The sequence below is a fragment of the Bos taurus genome, chromosome 14 (assembly GCF_002263795.3).
Source record: "Bos taurus isolate L1 Dominette 01449 registration number 42190680 breed Hereford chromosome 14, ARS-UCD2.0, whole genome shotgun sequence".
NCBI classification, from domain to species: domain Eukaryota; kingdom Metazoa; phylum Chordata; class Mammalia; order Artiodactyla; family Bovidae; genus Bos; species Bos taurus.
This window is the reverse complement of record NC_037341.1, coordinates 73,110,791-73,130,729: the sequence shown is the minus strand read 5'-3', so window position 1 is coordinate 73,130,729 and position 19,939 is coordinate 73,110,791. Positions and strand designations below refer to the sequence as shown.

At 38.5% G+C, this 19,939-nt stretch overlaps 1 protein-coding gene across 4 annotated transcripts in view; it reads left to right on the top strand.

The window, feature by feature from the left end:
* SLC26A7 (solute carrier family 26 member 7) overlaps positions 1-19,939 on the top strand; it is a 182,659-nt gene that overhangs the window by 112,002 nt on the left and 50,718 nt on the right. For all 4 annotated transcript variants that reach the window (XM_025001755.2, XM_005215678.5, NM_001193146.1 and 1 more), the window contains 2 exons: positions 11,368-11,445; positions 12,417-12,512. In XM_025001755.2, coding sequence (XP_024857523.1) covers positions 11,368-11,445; positions 12,417-12,512 — 174 coding nt within the window. The remainder of the gene's footprint in view (positions 1-11,367; positions 11,446-12,416; positions 12,513-19,939) is intronic.

The window sequence follows — 19,939 nt, the reverse complement described above, 5'->3', positions numbered from 1 at the left end:
CCCAAGACCTAGCACATGGTAGGTGTTCAATAAGTGTGGAAAGAATGAATGAAAAATGAAAGTATTGGATGATTATAAAACTAGTCAATTTTGCTGATTTAAGAAGGGACAGATCAAGTCAGGCAAGAGCTTTTATTCTCACTTAATATAGTACATTTAAAATCAGGAAAAATGCTTTCACTTGAAATCAGGCTTAGGATCATAGACTTTGGAGAAGCACTGTTGAATAGTGTCAACTGAAAAAAATGAACAACAGGAGAGAGTTGTGAGTTCAGTTTTATTTGGGGGAAAATGAGGACTGCAGCCCAGGAGCCAGCACCTCAGACAGATCTTGAAAAACTGCTCTGAAGAGGCAGAGGGAAGGTCAGTGTACACCTGATTTTGGTGAAGGGGGGATACATGCCATCAAGCATCTATTTTTTCCAGATGGTTTCTGCTAGTCTCATGAGGCTTTCTGCTACTCACAAGAAACAGTCACCACCATGAAGGATTTTAGTGCTTTTCTAGTTATGAGAAAATATAAGAATTGGGCTCATAAAATCAGCTCCTGAAAATATCTAACTATCCGAAGACCATCCTGCCAGTTTTTAGCACAGAGGGCCTCATTTCCGCTCTCCACCCTGAACTTTCTTAGGGAATGTTCTAAATCAGCAGCTGCCGTAACTCATGATTTCCTCCCTGTAGAGGCAGATGGCCAGTGCCAATTTGCAGTGGACCATAGAAACACAATAGCCACACAGGTACTTGAAATTTTCAGGTAGTTATATTTTAAAAAGTAGAAGGAAACTGGTAATATTAGTTTTAATACTGTATTTTAATTTTTTATTTAATGAAGTAAAAGTATTATTTCAACAAATAACTTATGTAAAAACTATTAATGATGTATTTTATAATCTTTTTTTTAATTAAGATTTCAAAATCTGGTGTGTATCTTACATTTACAGCATCTCCTACACCCACCAGCTGCATTTCAAATGCTCATGGGTCACACGTGGCTATATGAGACAGCACATTTGGGACCATTTTATATACAAATGAGTTGGTGTTAAGCCTTTCAATACTTTATAAAATCAAATAAAAACATTTGAATTGAAACAACAAAAGATACTAATCGTTGAATACCAAGTGCCATGGTCAAAGGCCCAAAGACATTTCTGTCCTCCACATGTCAGAACGCTTTCACTGTGATTTCCTTTAGATGAGGCCTGCAGAACGTGGCTATCTAAGAATAAGAAAGTCTTGGTGCTGCCTAGACATGCAGCACAAATAAGTGTGGTGGGTCTCTCTTCTTTCCTTGCCTTTAAAGAATGTTAATTAGGGGAGAAAGCACTGTAACCCTCCCCACCCCTATTGCCCTGTGTTATTATTATTATTATTACTATTTGCTTCTAACAAAGTGGACACAATGTTCTTCGGGCAGTTTGAGAGGCACAGTCAAGCCATGAAGGGTGAGAGGCAGCGCCTGTTGCAGGCAGAGCTCAGCCACAGCTGAAAATGATGGCTGGCATGGTTTCTGTGGCACTGAGATTGCCCCTGGGTCCTAATTTGCCAAACTATATTCCTTTATTCTTTCAGAGTTTGTCTTATTGCTTCCAACTTCGTTTAAATCCTTCTTAATCTAGCCTCAGTTACCAGGTACTCTCTTCTTCTCTTTCACCACTTTCTGGACTCTTACTGCCATTCCGCTGCTTTCCAGAAGGCTGTGTAGACTGTGAGTGCTAGACATCCTTTGCATTCTTTGGAAACTACTTAGGAAGGAAATGGCTAGCATGCCCTTCTCCCTCCAGCCATGTCTACAGGTATAGGTAGGTTGTGGACTTAAAACATATTCACAACCTAAAAGTTTAGAATTATGTTTTATTCAGTGGGAATTCTTAAGACTTCAAGCATCTCAAGCAACCCTGATACAACTGCTCTGAGGAGACAAGGGGAGGAGCCAGGTTACAGAGAAGTTTTGCAACAAAGGGCAGGCAGTCTGAACATCAAAAGATTATTGTTAATTAAAGGAAGACAGATATCTCAAGTTAAGGAATTCAGCTCTTTTCTATGTATGGGAAGATGCAAGAGTCCAGGCTCATTGACATCATTCTTTCCACATGCGTCTCCGTCTCCGCTATCTGGGGCCAGTGTCCCTTGTTTCTCATCGCCTGGGCTTCCTTGAGGCACACCATTAGGGTGTGGTTGAGGTCTCCTGGCCGCCAGGTTGCAGTTGTTCTCCTTCCTGAGTGCCCTTAGGGCCGGAAGCTCACGGGGGAGGGCTGCAATCACCAACGACTGTGACAATCCTTGTGTACTGATATGGCAGGAAATACTCCATTTTTCAGTCCCTCCCCTTGGTCAGGAATTTGACCAATATCTGGGAGACATTTCATGACCAATTTTTGTTCCACAGTGCTGGGAAGCTGATCCCAGATTAGGTGAAAATTCTCGATATACAACTCAAGGTATTAACTTCTGGATTAAGCCTACTGATAGATAATAATAAAAGACTCTCTGTATGGTCTATCTTCTAATCTATTATGATCCAGGAGATATTTCCCTTGTTGCCTTTTCCATATCTAGAATCACACTATTACAATTATTGATTGCATACAGAACTATATGTCTGATCAATTGTTTCAAGTTGCCTAGTCACCTACATTTGTTGGAGGCTTGGTTACACACTGTAAGAGACAACACTCTTATAAAATAGACAGAAGTAATGTAGCTAGTAACATTGACAAAGGCATAGTGTAGCAGAAACACAATGCACAAAAAATTTGGAAACAAGCAGCAAATTAATGATTAATATAACTAGTTGCAGTCTAGTTCCAGTAAACCATCAACTCCGTAGGAGAACCAGCTACAGAAGCCAAATTCTGGCAGGATAAGGTAGAGAGTAAAAGATAAATGTTTTATCTTTCCTTACAAAGACATACATTATCAGCTTGTTTTAGATCATGGCATAAGAGAAAAAGGTTTACCAGAAAACAGATTCAAGGAAGTATGTTTTAAAATCAAAGTTATAGATCATATTTATCAATTTATTTACTTCCATATAATTGATTCCTGTTGGTCTGCATGAAGTAATCAGGTCTTCCATTAGAGTTCATCATTTGTTACCCAGTTCAGTGTCATTGTCTAAAGGCTATCAGAAACTTACATTTGTTTAAAAGGTTCTTTTTATGAGTCTTCTTGAAAAATCTTTATTTTGTAAAAGCAGTGTAAAATTATGATTGTCTATAAAGGATATAACTTAAAATAGCATGGTTAAAGATTTGAGTACAGTGTAACATTTTAGGATAATAATTAGAATTATGACTGATAACATTTTATCAGAACATATCAGATGTTAGGGTTTCTATATAAATTCTGATTCCCTGGTGGCTCAGACAGTAAAGAGTCTACCTGCAACATGGAAGATTGAGTTCGAACCTTGGGTTGGGAAGATCCCCTGGAGAAGGAAACGGCAATCCACTCCAGTATTCTTCCCTGGAAAATCCCATGGACAGGGGAGCCTGGTGGACTACAGTCTATAGTGTTGCAAACAGTTGGGCACGATTGAGTGACTTCACTTTCTATAAATTCTAGAATATCTATATTAATGGTATTTATTCTTGCACTATAGCCTCAAGTTTATTTTCAATTATTTGACTGTATATCTGAATTAAAAATGCCAAATAAACTTAGTTTAACATTCCTCTCTGAGATATCTCAGAGATGTTTCTTCAAAGTGTCCCAGAGTTATCTGGAGATTAAAAGAGCTTTAGTTAGATTTTGATATTTGGGAAGTTTGTTAGAAATACCAAAATTATTTAAAAACACAGCAGGATCATAGGTCACTGAAACAATAACTATTTATTTAACCAAAGTTACAAAAATAATTAAAAGAAAATAAATATAGATCACTTAAGGGTACAGAAACTCATAGAATCTGTTATCCCAAAGGAGCACTTTTAATAGAAAGAGAAATCAACTTCCAGTCTGCATTGGCTTACTTAACAAACCCACTTAGTTAACTTCAATCTAAATTTAGTTAATCCTATGTCTAAAACTTCTTCCTTCTCAGGCTTCCTTTCCACACTCTGTCATCATTTTCTGCATCCAGCCTGTCTCTCATTTTCTATCCAAATAAAATCAGCTAGCTCTTTATCTTCTTTTTCCTCAGTAAAATGTCTGAGCTGTGGAGAGCAATATTGCATAGGAACCTGGAATGTTAGGTCCATGAATCAAGACAAATTGAAAGTGGTCAACTAGGAGATGGCAAGAGTGAATGTTGACATTTTTAGGAATCAGTGAACTAAAATGGACTGGAATGGGTGAATTTAACTCAAATAACCTTATATCTACTACTGTGAGCAAGAATCCTTTAGAAGAAATGGAGTAGCCATCATAGTCAACAAAAAAGTCTGAAATGCAGTACCTGGATGCAATCTCAAAAATGACAGAATGATCTCTGTTCATTTCCAAGGCAAACCATTCAATATCATGGTAATCCAAGCCTATGCCCCAACCAGTAATGCTGAAGAAACTGAAGTTGAACGGTTCTATGAAGACCTACAAGACCTTTTAGAACTAACTCCCAAAAAAGATGTTCTTTTCATTATAAGGGACTGGAATGCAAAAGTAGGAAGTCAAGAAACACCTGGAGTAACAGGCAAATTTGGCCTTGGAGTACAGAATGGAACAGGGCAAAGGCTCATAGAATTTTGCCAAGAGAACACACTGGTCATAGAAAACACCCTCTTCCAACAACACAAGAGAAGACTCTACACATGGACATCACCAGATGGTCAACACCGAAATCAGATTGATTATATTCTTTGCAACCAAAGATGAAGACGCTCTGAATAGTCAGGAAAAACAAGACTGGGAGCTGACTGTGGCTTAGATCATGAACTCCTTATTGCCAAATTCAGACTTAAATTGAAGAAAGTAGGAAACACCACTAGACCATTCAGGTATGACCTAAATTAAAAATGTATATGAATAGTGATTCAAATAACTAAGATTCAAGAGGCCTCCCCATAAAAGACTGGTAGAGGATGTAACCTGAATCATGAGAGTTTACTTTTAAAAACAGTATGGCAAAGGCCATGTTTTCAAAACCCAAACAAACAAAATGCACAAGTGTTACTGAGTCCAAGCTCTCTCTGCTCACCTCATGAAAGGCCAATGAACCTGAGAGACATGGTGTCGAGACAGGGAGGAGACTTTAAGTGGGGAGCCTGCAGACCGAGAAGATGGCAGGCTAGCACCTCAGAATAACCATCTTACTGGGGTCTTGATGCCAGTTTGTTTTATAGATCAGAGAGAAGGAAGCAGTGAGGAAGAAAAGTCAGAAGGCAGAATAGAGAGGGAGAGGCAGTGGAGAAGTAAAGTGAAAGGGTCTTCAGTCTTGCAAAACATCTCCAAAGGTATGGCCAGCCTTTAAAAAGGGTATATTAATCTCTTCTATTCACAGGTGGGCAGGAAAAAATTATCTCTCCATCAGCTGAAAAAATGCACTTTAGTTTACAGTCAAGCAGTGGGGCAGGGTTCTCCAGTCATTGAGTATGATTAAAATAATCACCCATAGGTTGGCCTCAGGTCAAAAACAGGGAGGGAACACAGCCATGACCATCAACAGAAAATTGGATTAAAGATTTACTAACCATGGCCCTTTCTTTGGAAGGAATGATGCTAAAGCTGAAACTCCAGTACTTTGGCCACCTCATGCAAAGAGTTGACTCATTGGAAAAGACTCTGATGCTGGGAGGGATTGGGGGTAGGAAGAGAAGGGGACGACAGAGGATGAGATGGCTGGATGGCATCACTGACTCGATGGACTTCAGTCTGAGTGAACTCCGGGAGTTGGTGATAGACAGGGAGGCCTGGCGTGCTGCGATTCATGGGGTCGCAAAGAGTCAGACACGACTGAACAACTGAACTGAACTGAACCATGGCCCTGCCCATCAGAACAAGACCCAGTTCCCCCCTCAGTCAGTCTCTCCCATCAGGAAGCTTCCATAAGCCTCTTATCCTTATCCATCAGAAGGCAGACAGAATGAAAACCACAATCACAGAAAACTAACCAAACTGATCACATGGAATACAGCCTTGTCTAACTCAATGAAACTATGAGCCATGATGTGTAGGGCAAAGGCTAACAGACTTCTGCCAAGAGAACACACTGGTCATAGAAAACACCCTCTTCCAACAACACAAGAGAAGACTCTACACATGGACATCACCAGATGGTCGGCACTGAAATCAGATTGATTATATTCTTTGCAGCCAAAGATGGAGAAGCTCTATACAGTCAGCAAAAACAAGACTGGGAGCTGACTGTGGCTCAGATTATGAAGTCCTTACTGCCAAATTCAGACTTAAAGAAAGTAGGGGAAACCACTAGACCATTCAGGTATGACCTAAATGAAATCACTTGCGGTTATAGAGTGGAAGTGAGAAATAGAGTTAAGGGATTAGATTTGATAGACAGAATGCCTGAAGAACTATGGTGGGAGGTTTGTGATGTTTTATAGGAGGCAGTGATCAAGACCATCCCCAGGAAATAGAAATGCAAAAAGGCAAAATGGATGTCTGAGGAGGCCTTACAAATAGCTGAGAAAAAAAGAACTGAAAAGCAAGGAGAAAAGGAAAGATATATACATTGAAGGCAGAATTCCAAAGAATAGCAAGGAGAGATAAGAAAGCCTTCCTCAGTGATCAATGCAAAGAAATAGAGGAAAACAATAGAATGGGAAAGACTAGAGATCTCTTCAAGAAAATTAGAGATACCAAGGGAACATTTCATGCAAAGATGAGCTCAATAAAGGACAGAAATGGTATAGACCTAACAGGAGCAGAAGATATTAAGAAGACATGGCAGGAATACACAGAAGAACTGTACAAAAAAGATCTTCATGACCCAGATAATCATGATGGTGTGATCACTCACCTAGAGCCAGGCATCCTGGAATGTGAAGTCAAGTGGGCTTTAGGAAGCATCAGTACAAACAAAGCTAGTGCAGGTGATGGAATTCCAGTTGAGCTATTTCAAAGCCTAAAGATGATGCCTTGGAAACGAACAGAGATCATTCTGTCGTTTTTGAGATTGCATCCAAGTACTGCATTTCGGACTCTTCTGTTGACCATGATGGCTACTCCATTTCTTCTGAGGGATTCCTAGTGCAGTAGTAGATATAATGGTCATCTAAGTTAAATTCACCCATTCCAGTCCATTTTAGTTTGCTGATTCCTAGAATGTCGACATTCACTCTTGCCATCTCTTGTTTGACCACTTCCATTTTGCGTTGATTCATGGACCTGGCATTCCAGGTTCCTATGCAGTATTGTTCTTTACAGCATCGGACCTTGCTTCTATCAGCAGTCACATCCACAGCTGGGTATTGTTTTTGCTTTGGCTCCATCCCTTCATTCATTCATAAATCAGTGGAGTTATTTCTCCACTGATCTCCAGTAGCATATTGGGCACCTACTGACCTGGGGAGTTCCTCTTTCAGTATCCTATCATTTGCCTTTTCATACTGTTCATGGGGTTCTCAAGGCAAGAATACTGAAGTGGTTTGCCATTCCCTTCTCCATTGGACCACATTCTGTCAGATCAAATTGCCAACATCCATTGGTTCATGGAAAAAGCAAGAGAGTTCCAGAAAAACATCTATTTCTGCTTTATTGACTATGCCAAAGCCTTTGACTCTGTGGATCACAATAAACTGTGGAAAATTCTGAAAGAGATGGGAATACCAGACCACCTGACCTGCCTCTTGAGAAATCTGTATGCAGGTCAGGAAGCAACAGTTAGAACTGGACATGGAACAACAGAGTGGTTTCAAATAGGAAAAGGAGTACATCAAGGCTGTGTATTGTCACCCTGCTTATTTAACTTACATGCAGAGTACATCATGAGAAACACTGGATTGGAAGAACCACAAGCTGTAATCAAGATTGCTGGGAGAAATATCAATAACCTCAGATATGCAGATGACCCACCCTTATGGCAGAAAATGAAGAGGAACTAAAAAGCCTCTTGATGAAAGTGAAAGTGGAGAGTGAAAAAGATGGCTTAAAGCTCAACATTCAGAAAATGAAGATCATGGCATCCGGTCCCATCACTTCATGGCAAATAGATGGGGAAACATTGGAAACAGTGTCAGACTTTATTTTTTTGGGCTCCAAAATCACTGCAGATGGTGACTGCAGCCATGAAATTAAAAGATGCTTACTCCTTGGAAGGAAAGTTATGACCAACATAGATAGCATATTGAAAAGCAGAGACATTACTTTGCCAACAAAGGTCCGTCTAGTCAAGGCTATGGTTTTTCCTGTGGTCGTGTATGGATGTATGAGTTGGACTGTGAAGAAGGCTGAGCACCGAAGAATTGATGCTTTTGAACTGTGGCGTTGGAGAAGACTCTTGAGAGTCCCCTGGACTGCAAGGAGATCCAACCAGTCCATTCTGAAGGAGATCAGCCCTGGGATTTCTTTGGAAGGAATGATGCTAAAGCTGAAACTCCAGTACTTTGGCCACCTCATGCGAAGAGTTGACTCATTGGAAAAGACTCTGATGCTGGGAGGGATTGGGGGCAGGAGGAGAAGGGGGCGACAGAGGATGAGATGGCTGGATGGCATCACTGACTCGATGGACGTGAGTCTGGGTGAACTCCAGGAGTTGGTGATGGACAGGGAGGCCTGGCATGCTGCGATTCATGGGGTTGCAAAGAGTCGGACACGACTGAGCGACTGAACTGAACTGAACTGAAAGATGATGCTGTGAAAGTGCTGCGCTCAATATGCCTGCAAATTTGGAAAACTCAGCAGTGGCCACAGGGCTAGAAAAGGTCAGTTTTCATTCCAGTCCCTAAGAAAGGCAATGCCAAAGAATGCTCAAACTACTGCACAATTGCACTCATCTCACATGCTAGTGAAGTCATGCTCAAAATTCTCCAAGCCAGGCTTCAATAGTTCGTGAACCATGAACTTACAGAAGTTCAAGCTGGATTTAGAAAAGGCAGAGGAACCAGAAATCAAATTGCTGTCATCTGCTGGATCATCGAAAAAGCAAGAGAGTTCCAGAAGAACATCTACTTCTTCTTTTTTGACTACGCCTAAGCCTTTGACTGTGTTGATCACAACTAAGTGTGGAAGATTCTGAAAGAGATGGGACTACCAGACCACCTGACCTGCCTTCTGAGAAATCTGTTTGCAGATCAGCAAGCAACAGTTAGAACTGGACATGGAACAACAGACTGGTTCCAAATCGGGAAAGGAGTATATCAAGGCTGCATATTGTCAACCTCCTTGCTTCACTTATATACAGAGTACATCATGTGAAATGCCAGGCTGGATTAAGCAGAAGCTGGAATCAAGATTGCCGGGAGAAGTATCAATAACCTCAGATATGCAGATGACACCACCCTTATGGCAGAAAGCGAAGAACTAAAGAGCCTCTTGATGAAAGTGAAAGTGGAGAGTGAAAAAGTTGGCTTAAAGCTCAACATTCAGAAAACTAAGATCATGGCATCTGGTCCCATCACTTCATGGGAAATAGATGGGGAAACAGTGGAAACAGTGAGACAAACAGTTAGTTTTGGGGGTTCCAGAATCACTGCAGATGGTGACTGCAGCCATGAAATTAATATGCTTGTTCCTTGGAAGAAAAGCTATGACCAACCTAGACAGCATATTAAAAAGCAGAGACATTACTTTGCCAACAAAGGTCCATCTAGTCAGAGCTATGGTTTTTCCAGTGGTCATGTATGGATGTGAGAGTTGGACCATAAAGAAAGCTGAGCACCAAAGAATTGATGCTTTTGAACTGTGGTGCTGGAGAAGACTCTGGAGAGTCCCTTGGCCTGCAAGGAGATCCAACCAGTCCAATCTAAAGGAAATAAGTCCTGAATATTCATTGGAACAACTGATGCTGAAGCTGAAAGTCCAATACTTTGGCCACCTGATGTGAAGAGCTGACTCATTTCAAAAGACCCTGATGCTGGGAAAGATTGAGGATAGGAGAAGAAGGGGATGACAGAGGATGAGATGGTTGGATGGCATCACCGACTCAATGGACATGAGTTTGGGTAAACTTCAGGAGTAGGTGATGGACAGGGAGGCCTGGTGTGCGTGGTTCATGGGGTTGCAAAGAATCAGACACAACTGAGTGACTGAACTGAACTGAACTGAATGCTGTAGAGGAGTTCCACTAAATATGGAAGGAGCTTGTATCAGTTTCTTTCTGTTTTATGATTTTGAGTTTCATCATGCTGTTACATGTGTCAATAGTCTATTCTCTTTATTATTGAGTAGTATTCTATTGTAGTGATATACCAGAATTTATCTGTTCACCAATTGGTAAACAATTTAATTCTTATATTTTTGGTGTTTAGGAATAAAGCTGTTATAAATATTTACATGTACTTTGATAGGCATATCTTTTCATTTCTCTTAGGTAGTTTTAGGTCAGACAGTACTTCATGAGAAACTGCAAACTTTTTTTGGAAGTGGCTGCACCATATCTTAAGTCCCACTAGCAGTGTCTGAGAACTCAAGTTGCTCTGAGACCTTACTATTGATTATTTGTCTATATATTTATTTTTAACCACTCCAATAGGCTTCCATTTCATTTGATTCCTCCATAAGGATATTTTAGGTATTTTTTTGGTCCTGTGAAAGCCTCTTTTCTCTTAGTAGGCTGACAGATTGGCTAAATGTTTCTATTAAGACATGAACATTTGTTTATGTGAAACTGGTTCTCCATCAGTGGAGCTTAGTTAGAAGTGAGCTGTTTTGAATTGCCTTTTGTCAACATATTGAGTTGGTTAAAACACAATACTAATGATTTTTTAAGGTTAATAAAATTAAGTTTGTTTCACTGCAGAGACTGCTTCCATAATCCCATATACCTGTTTCATAGTAATGAAAGACTCCTAAGAAGAGCACAAAGGCTTCCATGGAAATTTGTCATCAGCCCAGAAAACCTCTAAAGCTGTGTGTACTCAGTTATTACCCACATAACTAAGAAATGAGAAGGGAGGTCAGGCTGAACAACAGTAGTCTTAAGTACAATTGAAGTGTCATTTTCACCATTAAACAAACAACAAAAAATTGTGGTGTGTGATAATAGTCGATGGTGTCCTATTTCTTTGTGTAGAATTGCTTTTCTCGCATTGCTGACTTAATTTGATCGTACTAGTTTGTCAGCTGTCACGTTTGGGTTCCTTCAACTACAAAATACAGATAACAACAGTCTATATAACTTAACAATCACGTACCAACATTTTGTTTCTTTTTATCAGGAAGAACTAAGAATTATCTTTCTCCCCCTATAACTTAGGAATAACAAAAAAATTCAAGGATTTCTTTTTCTGCCGGTCTTGTATTTTACAGGTGGCTTGTCTAATATCTTGCATTTTTGTCCTGATAGTCATCTATACAATAGGGCCTTTGCTTTACTGGCTGCCCATGGTAAGTAATACTTTTTATTATTTAATTTTAAATTTTAACATTAATGAGAATCATTCCATTTTAAACATTTCTTTGAAGAACAGCCTCAATGATCCTAAATCTGAAAAGGTATGTGACATAAGTAATGGTTGTATAGAGGAGAGGTAGAAAGAGCCCACACTGATGGGTAAGGTATGGGAGAGTACCATGGCTGTTCTCATTTAATTAGATTTATTCTGTATTCAGTTGGAAGGTAGAACTAAGCAATCTCTGTTATAATAAATAGACTTTGGAAGAATTTTATAAAATTTAGACTCTTAGAAAATGCGTGCTGGGCAAGAGAGTAGGGAACAAAATATTTCTTGCCACCCTTGATACATCTTTATACAAAGTGACTCAGAACATTAGTATGGGTATCTGCCTTGCTTTTCACAAGCCTGGGGCACTACAGCAAGATACTGGTCCTCAGGGATCCAGAGAGAGTTCTTGTTCTAATTCTTCATTCATGTAATAAGAATAAATCATTTTCATGAGAGGATCTTCCAATAATCAAGTTTATTTCTCAAGAGACTTATAAATATATTCTGATGCAACCAGAGAATTTATACTCAAGATGATTAAAGAAATACATGGTATACTGAATGTTTGCAATAAATTGCAAACAAATGGCAATGAATAATTATTATAAAATTAAGAGGACATTCAGTCTTATCACATTCACCCTTATAATTCACTACTTTTCTTTTTATTTCCTCCTTTTTTTGAGAATGGAATAACATTTACCCTGTGACTTTTCTAGAATTGATATTATGTTCTTAAAGTACAATAATAAGTTAGTTCTAAACAAAATGAATATTACTTTAATCTTCTAAATGATGATAAATTTTCTCTAGTAAGTATTTAAAAAACAATGACATAAAATACCTTGATTCTTTTAAATTTAGATTAAAATATTTATCTTGCATCTTCATCAGCTTGTTTTTTATTTGTAGTGTGTTCTTGCGAGTATTATTGTTGTGGGACTAAAGGGAATGCTAATACAGTTTCGAGATTTAAAAAGATATTGGAATGTGGATAAAATTGACTGGGTAAGTAGAAGTTTGACCTAAAATTGCTCTCTTGGCTTAAACACATGTTACAAAATAAGCTTTAATAGTTTCATTTGCAGAAGATAGTTTTAGCCATTTGAGACTTACATTTTACAAACAGTTTTTACTTATTTACAAACTATAATTTTTTTCAAAGTCTTAAGACATGAAAATGTAAAATGTTTTTATAAGAACAGAAATGGAATTATATCAAGTTTTGATTGATGTGCTGTTTAAGAACTTTTTTAAAAATGTTATCACTTGAATGGTTTGTGAATTCCCAATTTCCATTATAAATTGATTATAGAAGTTAAGATCATCAAGAAACAGCTAGTAGAAATGTGACTATATATAACATATATGGAAAGCCAGCATTAATTTCCAAGAAACAGATGCTTCATTGACATAGGATAAACATATTAATAGTGACCATGTGCTGAGTTGCTTAGTCATGTCCAAGTCTTTACAGTCCCATGGACCATAGCTCCCTAGGCTCTTCTGTTCATGGGATTTCCCAGCCAAGAATACTAGAGTGGGTCGCCATTTCCTTCTCCAAATGGTGACCATATTCATTCTAAATACTTTGTTTAAAAAAAAATGATTTGTTTTTTTAAATGAGTTACGTTGAGAAGAATGTTATGTTAATAATATATTGCTAGGAACAGACTTTTCTGGCAGCTCAGGTGGTAAAGAAGCTGCCTGCGATGTGAGAGACCAGAATTCGATCCCTGGGTTAGGAAGATCCCCTGGAGAAGGGAAAGGCAACCCACTCCAGTATTCTGGCCTGGAGATTTCCATGGGCAAAGGAGCCTGGTGGGCTACAGTCCATCATCGGGCTGCAAAGAGTCAGACACGACTGAGTGGCCAACAACATAACATAAAGGAACAGATTAAATTATACTATAAAATATGGATTCTACTAGCATCAGTTTTTATTATGCTTGTTTTAGAGAAATGTGTCAATGTGAGAACATTCGGTATTTTCTCCCTCACACAAATGGATGAACTATTTCATGAGTAGACTCTGCTTAGCTCTATTATGGCATTTATCATATGTACATATATACATATTATTGTATGTATCATATGTATCATATCATATGCAATTATCTATGTACTCCTCCTTCAAGTTCTTTACTCTGAGAGACTTTGGAGGATTATTTATGCTGGTGCCTAATTTAATAATACTCCTTTTAAATCTCAATATTACTGAGCTTCTACCAAGGTACAATACTAGGTGTTATGTGGAAATGCAGAGATGAATAAAGAAGTACTTATCCTCTTCAGACACTAATATCTGTGCAGCAAGCAGACACAGACACAGTAACTGTTATGTGGGGCACGATACAACATAACGGAAGTGAAAGTAAGAACTTGGCACTGGAGAGGAGTGGAAGCTGAAACATTTAATTTTGACTGGGTTAATACAGAAGAGTTACAGCAGAGCCGAAATGTGAACTGAGACTTAAAGGAATAGTATTTTATAGGCCGTCCAAGAGGCCAAAATTAACCAGGCTGATGAAGGAACGGGACTTTTTTAAGGTGATATATATGAAGTGGCACATGGAAATAGAAAAACTGAGAGGATGCAAAGTTATTTAAGAAGCTATTGATAATCCCATGATAAAGGTCATAAGAAACTTATTAATCACATAAGGGGGAGGACATTATCATAATGGAAGGGGAGAGATGTCAAGGAAGTGTCAGAGGATGAGATGGCATCACTAACTCAAACTAACATGAGTTTGAGTAAACTCAGGGAGATAGTGAAGGATAGGGAAGCTTGGCATGCTGCCATCCATGGGGTCACGGAGTTGGACATGACTTAGCAAATGAAAAACTATTTATATGTATATATATATATATATATATATATATATATATATATATGCAATGCTATATCATTCAGCTATAAAAAAGAACAAAACTGCGTCATTTGTAGAGATATGGATTGACCTAGAGACTGTCATAAGGAGTGAAATATGCAGAAAGAGAAAACCAAATATCATAGAATAATGTATATATGTGGAATGTAGAAAAATGGTGCAGATCAACTTATCTTCAGGGCAGGAACAGAGATGCAGAAGCAGAGACTGGACATGTGAACACAATGGGGCAGACGATGAGGTCGGATGGGTTGTGAGACTGACATAGATACCCTACTGTGTGTAAGGCGGAAAGCCAAGTGGGAACCTGCTGTGTAGCTCAGGGTGCTCAGCTCAGGGCACTGTGGTGATCTGGATGGGTGGGATGGAGATCCCAGAGGGTGGGGATATATGTAAAAGTTCAGTTTAGTTCAGTTCTGTCGCTCAGTCGTGTCCGACTCTGCGATCTCATGGACAGCAGCATGCCAGGCCTCCCTGTCCATCACCAACTCCCAGAGCTTACTCAAACTCATATCCATTGAGTCAGTGATGCCATCCAACCATCTCATCCTATGTCATCCCCTTCTCCTCCCACCTACAATCTTTCCCAGCATCAGGGTCTTTTCCAATGGGTCAGTTCTTCGCATCAGGTGGACAAAGTACTGGAGTTTCAGCTTCAGCATCAGTCCTTCCAATGAATATTCAGGACTGATTTCTTTTAGGATGGACTGGTTGGATCTCCTTGCAGTCCAAGGGACTCTCAAGAGTCTTCTCTAACACCACAGTTCAAAAGCATCAATTCTTCGGCACTCAGCTTTCTTTATAGTCCAACTCTCACATCCATACATGACTACTGGGAAAACCATAGCTGTGACTAGATGGAACTTTATTGGCAAAATAATGTATACTTACGGGCTGATTCAGTTTGTGATACAGCAGAAACTAACACAACATTGTAAACCAACTATACCCTAATAAATAAAAGAGAGCCTTATGCATCATTAGTAGTAAGCTACCTTAATTCTTTTTATAGCAATCCTAGAAAAGAGAATGCTATTGAAAATGACCAAAAATATTCACAGTTTTATTTGTAATATTATTACATTAAATGAGAAAATAGTGGAAAATTATGGCATACTTTTGAATCAAACACATCAACCAACAATTTGCAGATTTTAAATAGAGTGTTTTTGAGGATTGAATTAGCAGTTGGCAGCATCTCTATATAAAAGACTGCACTTTTTCACTTTGCCTTTCCATTAACTTCTGCCACAGGGAGTCTGGTGGAGTGTGGATTTGTTTCTGGACTTTGTGTGTGTGTGTGTGAACATATATTTTTATTTCTCTCAGGTAATTACCCTGTAGTGAAATGGGTCGGTTATGTGGTGTGTGTATATATGTATGTATGTGTGTATATATATATATATATATATATATGCCTCCCTGTAGCTCAAATGGTAAAGAATCTGCCTATGATGCAGGAGACCAGGATTTGATCCCTGGGTCTGGAAGATCTGCAGGAGAAGGGAATGGCAATCCACTCCAGTATTCTTGCCTGGAGAATCCCATGGACATAGAAGCCTGGCGGGCTACAGTCCATGGAGTTGCAAAGAGTTGGACACGACTGAGTGACTAACACACACACACACACACACATTTATATAATTTAATTTATAAAAATATGCACTGGGATGACCCAGAGGGATGGTATGGGGAGGGAGGAGGGAGGAGGGTTCAGGATGGGGAACACATGTATGCCTGTGGTGGATTCATTTCGATATATGGCAGAACCAATACAATATTGTAAAGTTTAAAAATAAAATAAAATTTAAAAAATATCTACAATTTATTTTTAATTGGAGGATCATTGCTTTAGAATGCTGTGTTGCTTTCTGCCATACAACAATGTGAATCAGCTATAAGGGTACATATGTCCCCTCTTTCTTGAACCTTCCTCCCACTCTCCAACCCATCCCACCACCCCTGGTTGTCACAGGGCACAAGTGTGAGCTTCCTGTGTTATACAGCAACTTCCCACTAGATATCTATTTTGCATATATTAATGTATATAATGTTTCAATGCTACTGTCTCAGTTCATCCCACCCTCTCCTTGACCCTCTCCTTCTCCTTGTGGACTCTTTGTCCCCAAGCCTCTTCTCTATGTCTGTATCTCTATTCATGCCCTGCAAATAGGCTAATAATTTATAGTTTTTTCAGATCCCATGTATATGCATTAATATCTGATATTTGTTTCTTTCTTTCTGACTTACTTCACTCTGTTTTAACAGGCTGTAGGTTCATCCACCTCACTAGAGCTGACTCAGATTTGTTCCTTTTTATGGTTAAGTAATATTCCATTGTACTGAAACATCTTTATCCATTTATCTGTTGATGGACAGATTGTTTCCATGTCCTAGCTGTTGTAAATTATGCTGCAATGACTACTGGGGTACATGAGCCATTTTGAATTATGGTTTTCTCAGGGTATATGCCCAGTAGTGGAATATCTGGGTCTTGTAATATTTTTATTCTTAGTTTGTAAAAAAATCTTCATAATGGTCTCCATAGTGGCCGTATCAATTTACTTTCCCACTAACAATGAAAGAAGTTTGCCTTTTTTCCACATCCTCTCCAACATTTATTTTTTGCAGATTTTTTTATGATGGCATTTTTAACTAGTGTAAGGTAATACCTCATTGTACTTTTGGTTTGCATTTCTCTAATAATGAGTGATGTTGAGCATTTTTTTTCCCTGTGTTTGCTGGCCAGCTGTATGTCTTTTTCAGAGAAATGTCTGTTTAGGTCTTCTGCCCATTTTTAGATTGGATTTTTGTTTCTCTGATATTGAGCTTGCTGCATGAGCTGCTTATATGTTTTGGAGATTAATCCTTTGTCAGCTATTTCATTTCCAACTATTTTCTCCAATTCTGAGGATTGTCTTTTCATCTTGTTTATGATTTCCTTTGCTGTGCAAAGGCTTTTGAGTTAAATTAGTCCCATTTGTTTGTGTTTATTTTTGTTTTCATTACTTTATGAAGTGGTTCAAAGAGGATCTTGCTGTGATTTATGTCGAAGAGTGTTCTGCCTATGTTTTCCTCTAAGAGTTGTATAGATTTTTGGTCTTACATTTAGGTCTTTAATGTATTTTGAGTTTATTTTTGTGTACAGTATTAGGAAGTGTTCCAACTTCGTTGTTTTACATGTACTTACACTTGTCCAGTCAGAGAAGGCAATGGCAACCCACTCCAGTACTCTTGCCTGGAAAAGCCCATGGATGGAGGAGCCTGGTAGGCTGCAGTCCATGGGGTCGCTAAAAATTGGACACGACTGAGCGAATTCACTTTCACTTTCATGCATTGGAGAAGGAAATGGCAACCCACTCCAGTGTTCTTGCCTGGAGAATCCCAGGGACGGCGGGGCCTGGTGGGCTGCTGTCTATGGGGTCGCACAGAGTCGGACACGACTGAAGTGATTTAGCAGCAGCAGCAGCAGCAGTATTGTCCAGTATTCCCAGCATGACTTCTGGAAGAGGCTGTCATTTCTCCACTGGTCTATATTTCTGTTTTTGTGTCAGTATCATCCTCTTTTATTTATTCATTTTTTCTGACAATGCAAGGGATTTTATTAGGAAGGGATGCCTGAGTGGAGAGCAGTAGGGTAAAGGAATCCAGGAGAACTGCTCTGCCACATGTCTCACAGTCTTAGGTTTTATGGTGATAGTATTACTTTCCAGGTTGTCTTTGGCCAATCATTCTGACTCCTTCCTGGTGTTTCCTGGTGGCACACGCATTGCTCAGCCAAGATGTATGACAGAGAGAAGGATTCTGAGAGGTGTTCGGACATGTGAGTACCATCTTGTCTTGATCACTATAGCTGTAGAGTACAGTCTAATGTCAGGAGAATTGATTCCTCTAGCTCCATTGTTCTTCCTCAAGATTGCTTTGGCTCTTTGGAGTCTTTCTATGTTTCCACAGAAATTGTAAATGTTATTGTTCTAGTGCTGTGAAAAATGTCAATGTTAATTTGGTAGAGTTTGCATTGAATCTAAATTACTTTGGTTAGTATAGTCATTTTCACAATATTTATTCTCCCAGTCTAAGAACATGGTATATCTCTCCATCCGTTTGTGTCATCTCTGATTTTTTTTCACCAGTGTCTTAATTTTCTGCATACAGGTCTTTTGTCTCCTTAGATAGGTATATTCCTTGGTCTTTTATTTTATGTGTTGCAATAGTGAATGGAATTGATTCCTTAATTTTTCTTTCTGATTTATCATTGTTCATATATAGGAATGCAAGGGATTTCTGTGTATTGATTTTGTATCCTGTGACTTTATTAAATTCATTGATAACCTCTAGTAATTTTCTGATAGTGTCTTTAGGGTTTGCTATGTATAGTACCATGTCATCTGTAAACAGTGAGAGTTTTACTTCTTTTTTCATCTAGATTCCTTTTATTTCTTTTTCTTCTCTAATTGCCATGGCTAGGACTTCCAAAGCTATATTGAAAAATAATGGTGACAGTGGGCACTCTTGACTTGTTCCTGATCTTAGAGAAAATGCTTTCAGCTTTTCACCATTGACAATAATATTTGCTGTGGGTTTCTCATATATGGCCTTTATTAGGTTGACATAGGTTCCATCTGTGCCCATTTTCTGGAGAACTGTTATCACAAATGGGTGATGAATATTGTAAAAAGCTTCTTCTGCATCTATCAAGAATATCATGTGATTTTTATGTTTCAGCTTGTTAATATGGTGCGTAACATTGATTTATTTGCACATATTGAAGTATCCATAGGCTTAAACCCTAATTAATCATGGTGCATGATGTTTTTAATGTGTCATTGGATTCTGTTTGCTGGAATTTTGTTCAGAAATTTTTCATCTATGTTCACCTTTGATATTGACCTGTAATTTTCCTTTTTTGTGATGTCTTTTCCAGTTTTGGCATCAGGGTAATGGTGGCCTTCTAAAATGAGTTCATTAGTGTTCCTTCCTCTGCAATTTTTTTGGAAGAATTTAAGAAGGAACAGCATTAACTCTTCTCTAAACATTTGATAGAATTCACCTGTGAAGCCATGTGGCCGTGGGTTTTGTTTTTTGGGACATGTCTTTTTTTATCACAATTTCGATTTCCATGCTTGAGATTGATCTGTTTGTATTTCTGTTTATTCCTTGTTCAGTCTTAGAGGTTGTGATTTTCTAAGAATTTGTCCATTTTTTTCCAGGTTGTCCATTTTATTGGCATATAGTTGCTCGTAGTAGTCTCTTATGATCCTTTGTATTTCTGTATTGTCTGTTGCAATCTCTCATTTTCATTTTTAATTTTGTTCATTTGAGTCTTCCTTCTTTTTATCTTGATGAGTCTGTCTAATGTGTTATGGATTTTGTTTTTCTTCTCAAAGAACCAGTTTTTAGTTTTATTGATCTTTGGCATTTTTTCTTTCATTTCTTTTTTATTTATTTCTCTTTTCATCTGTATGATTTATTTAATTCTACTTACTTTCTGTGTTTTTTGTTTGTTTTTTGTTCTTTTCCCAGTTGCATTAGGTTGTCTAT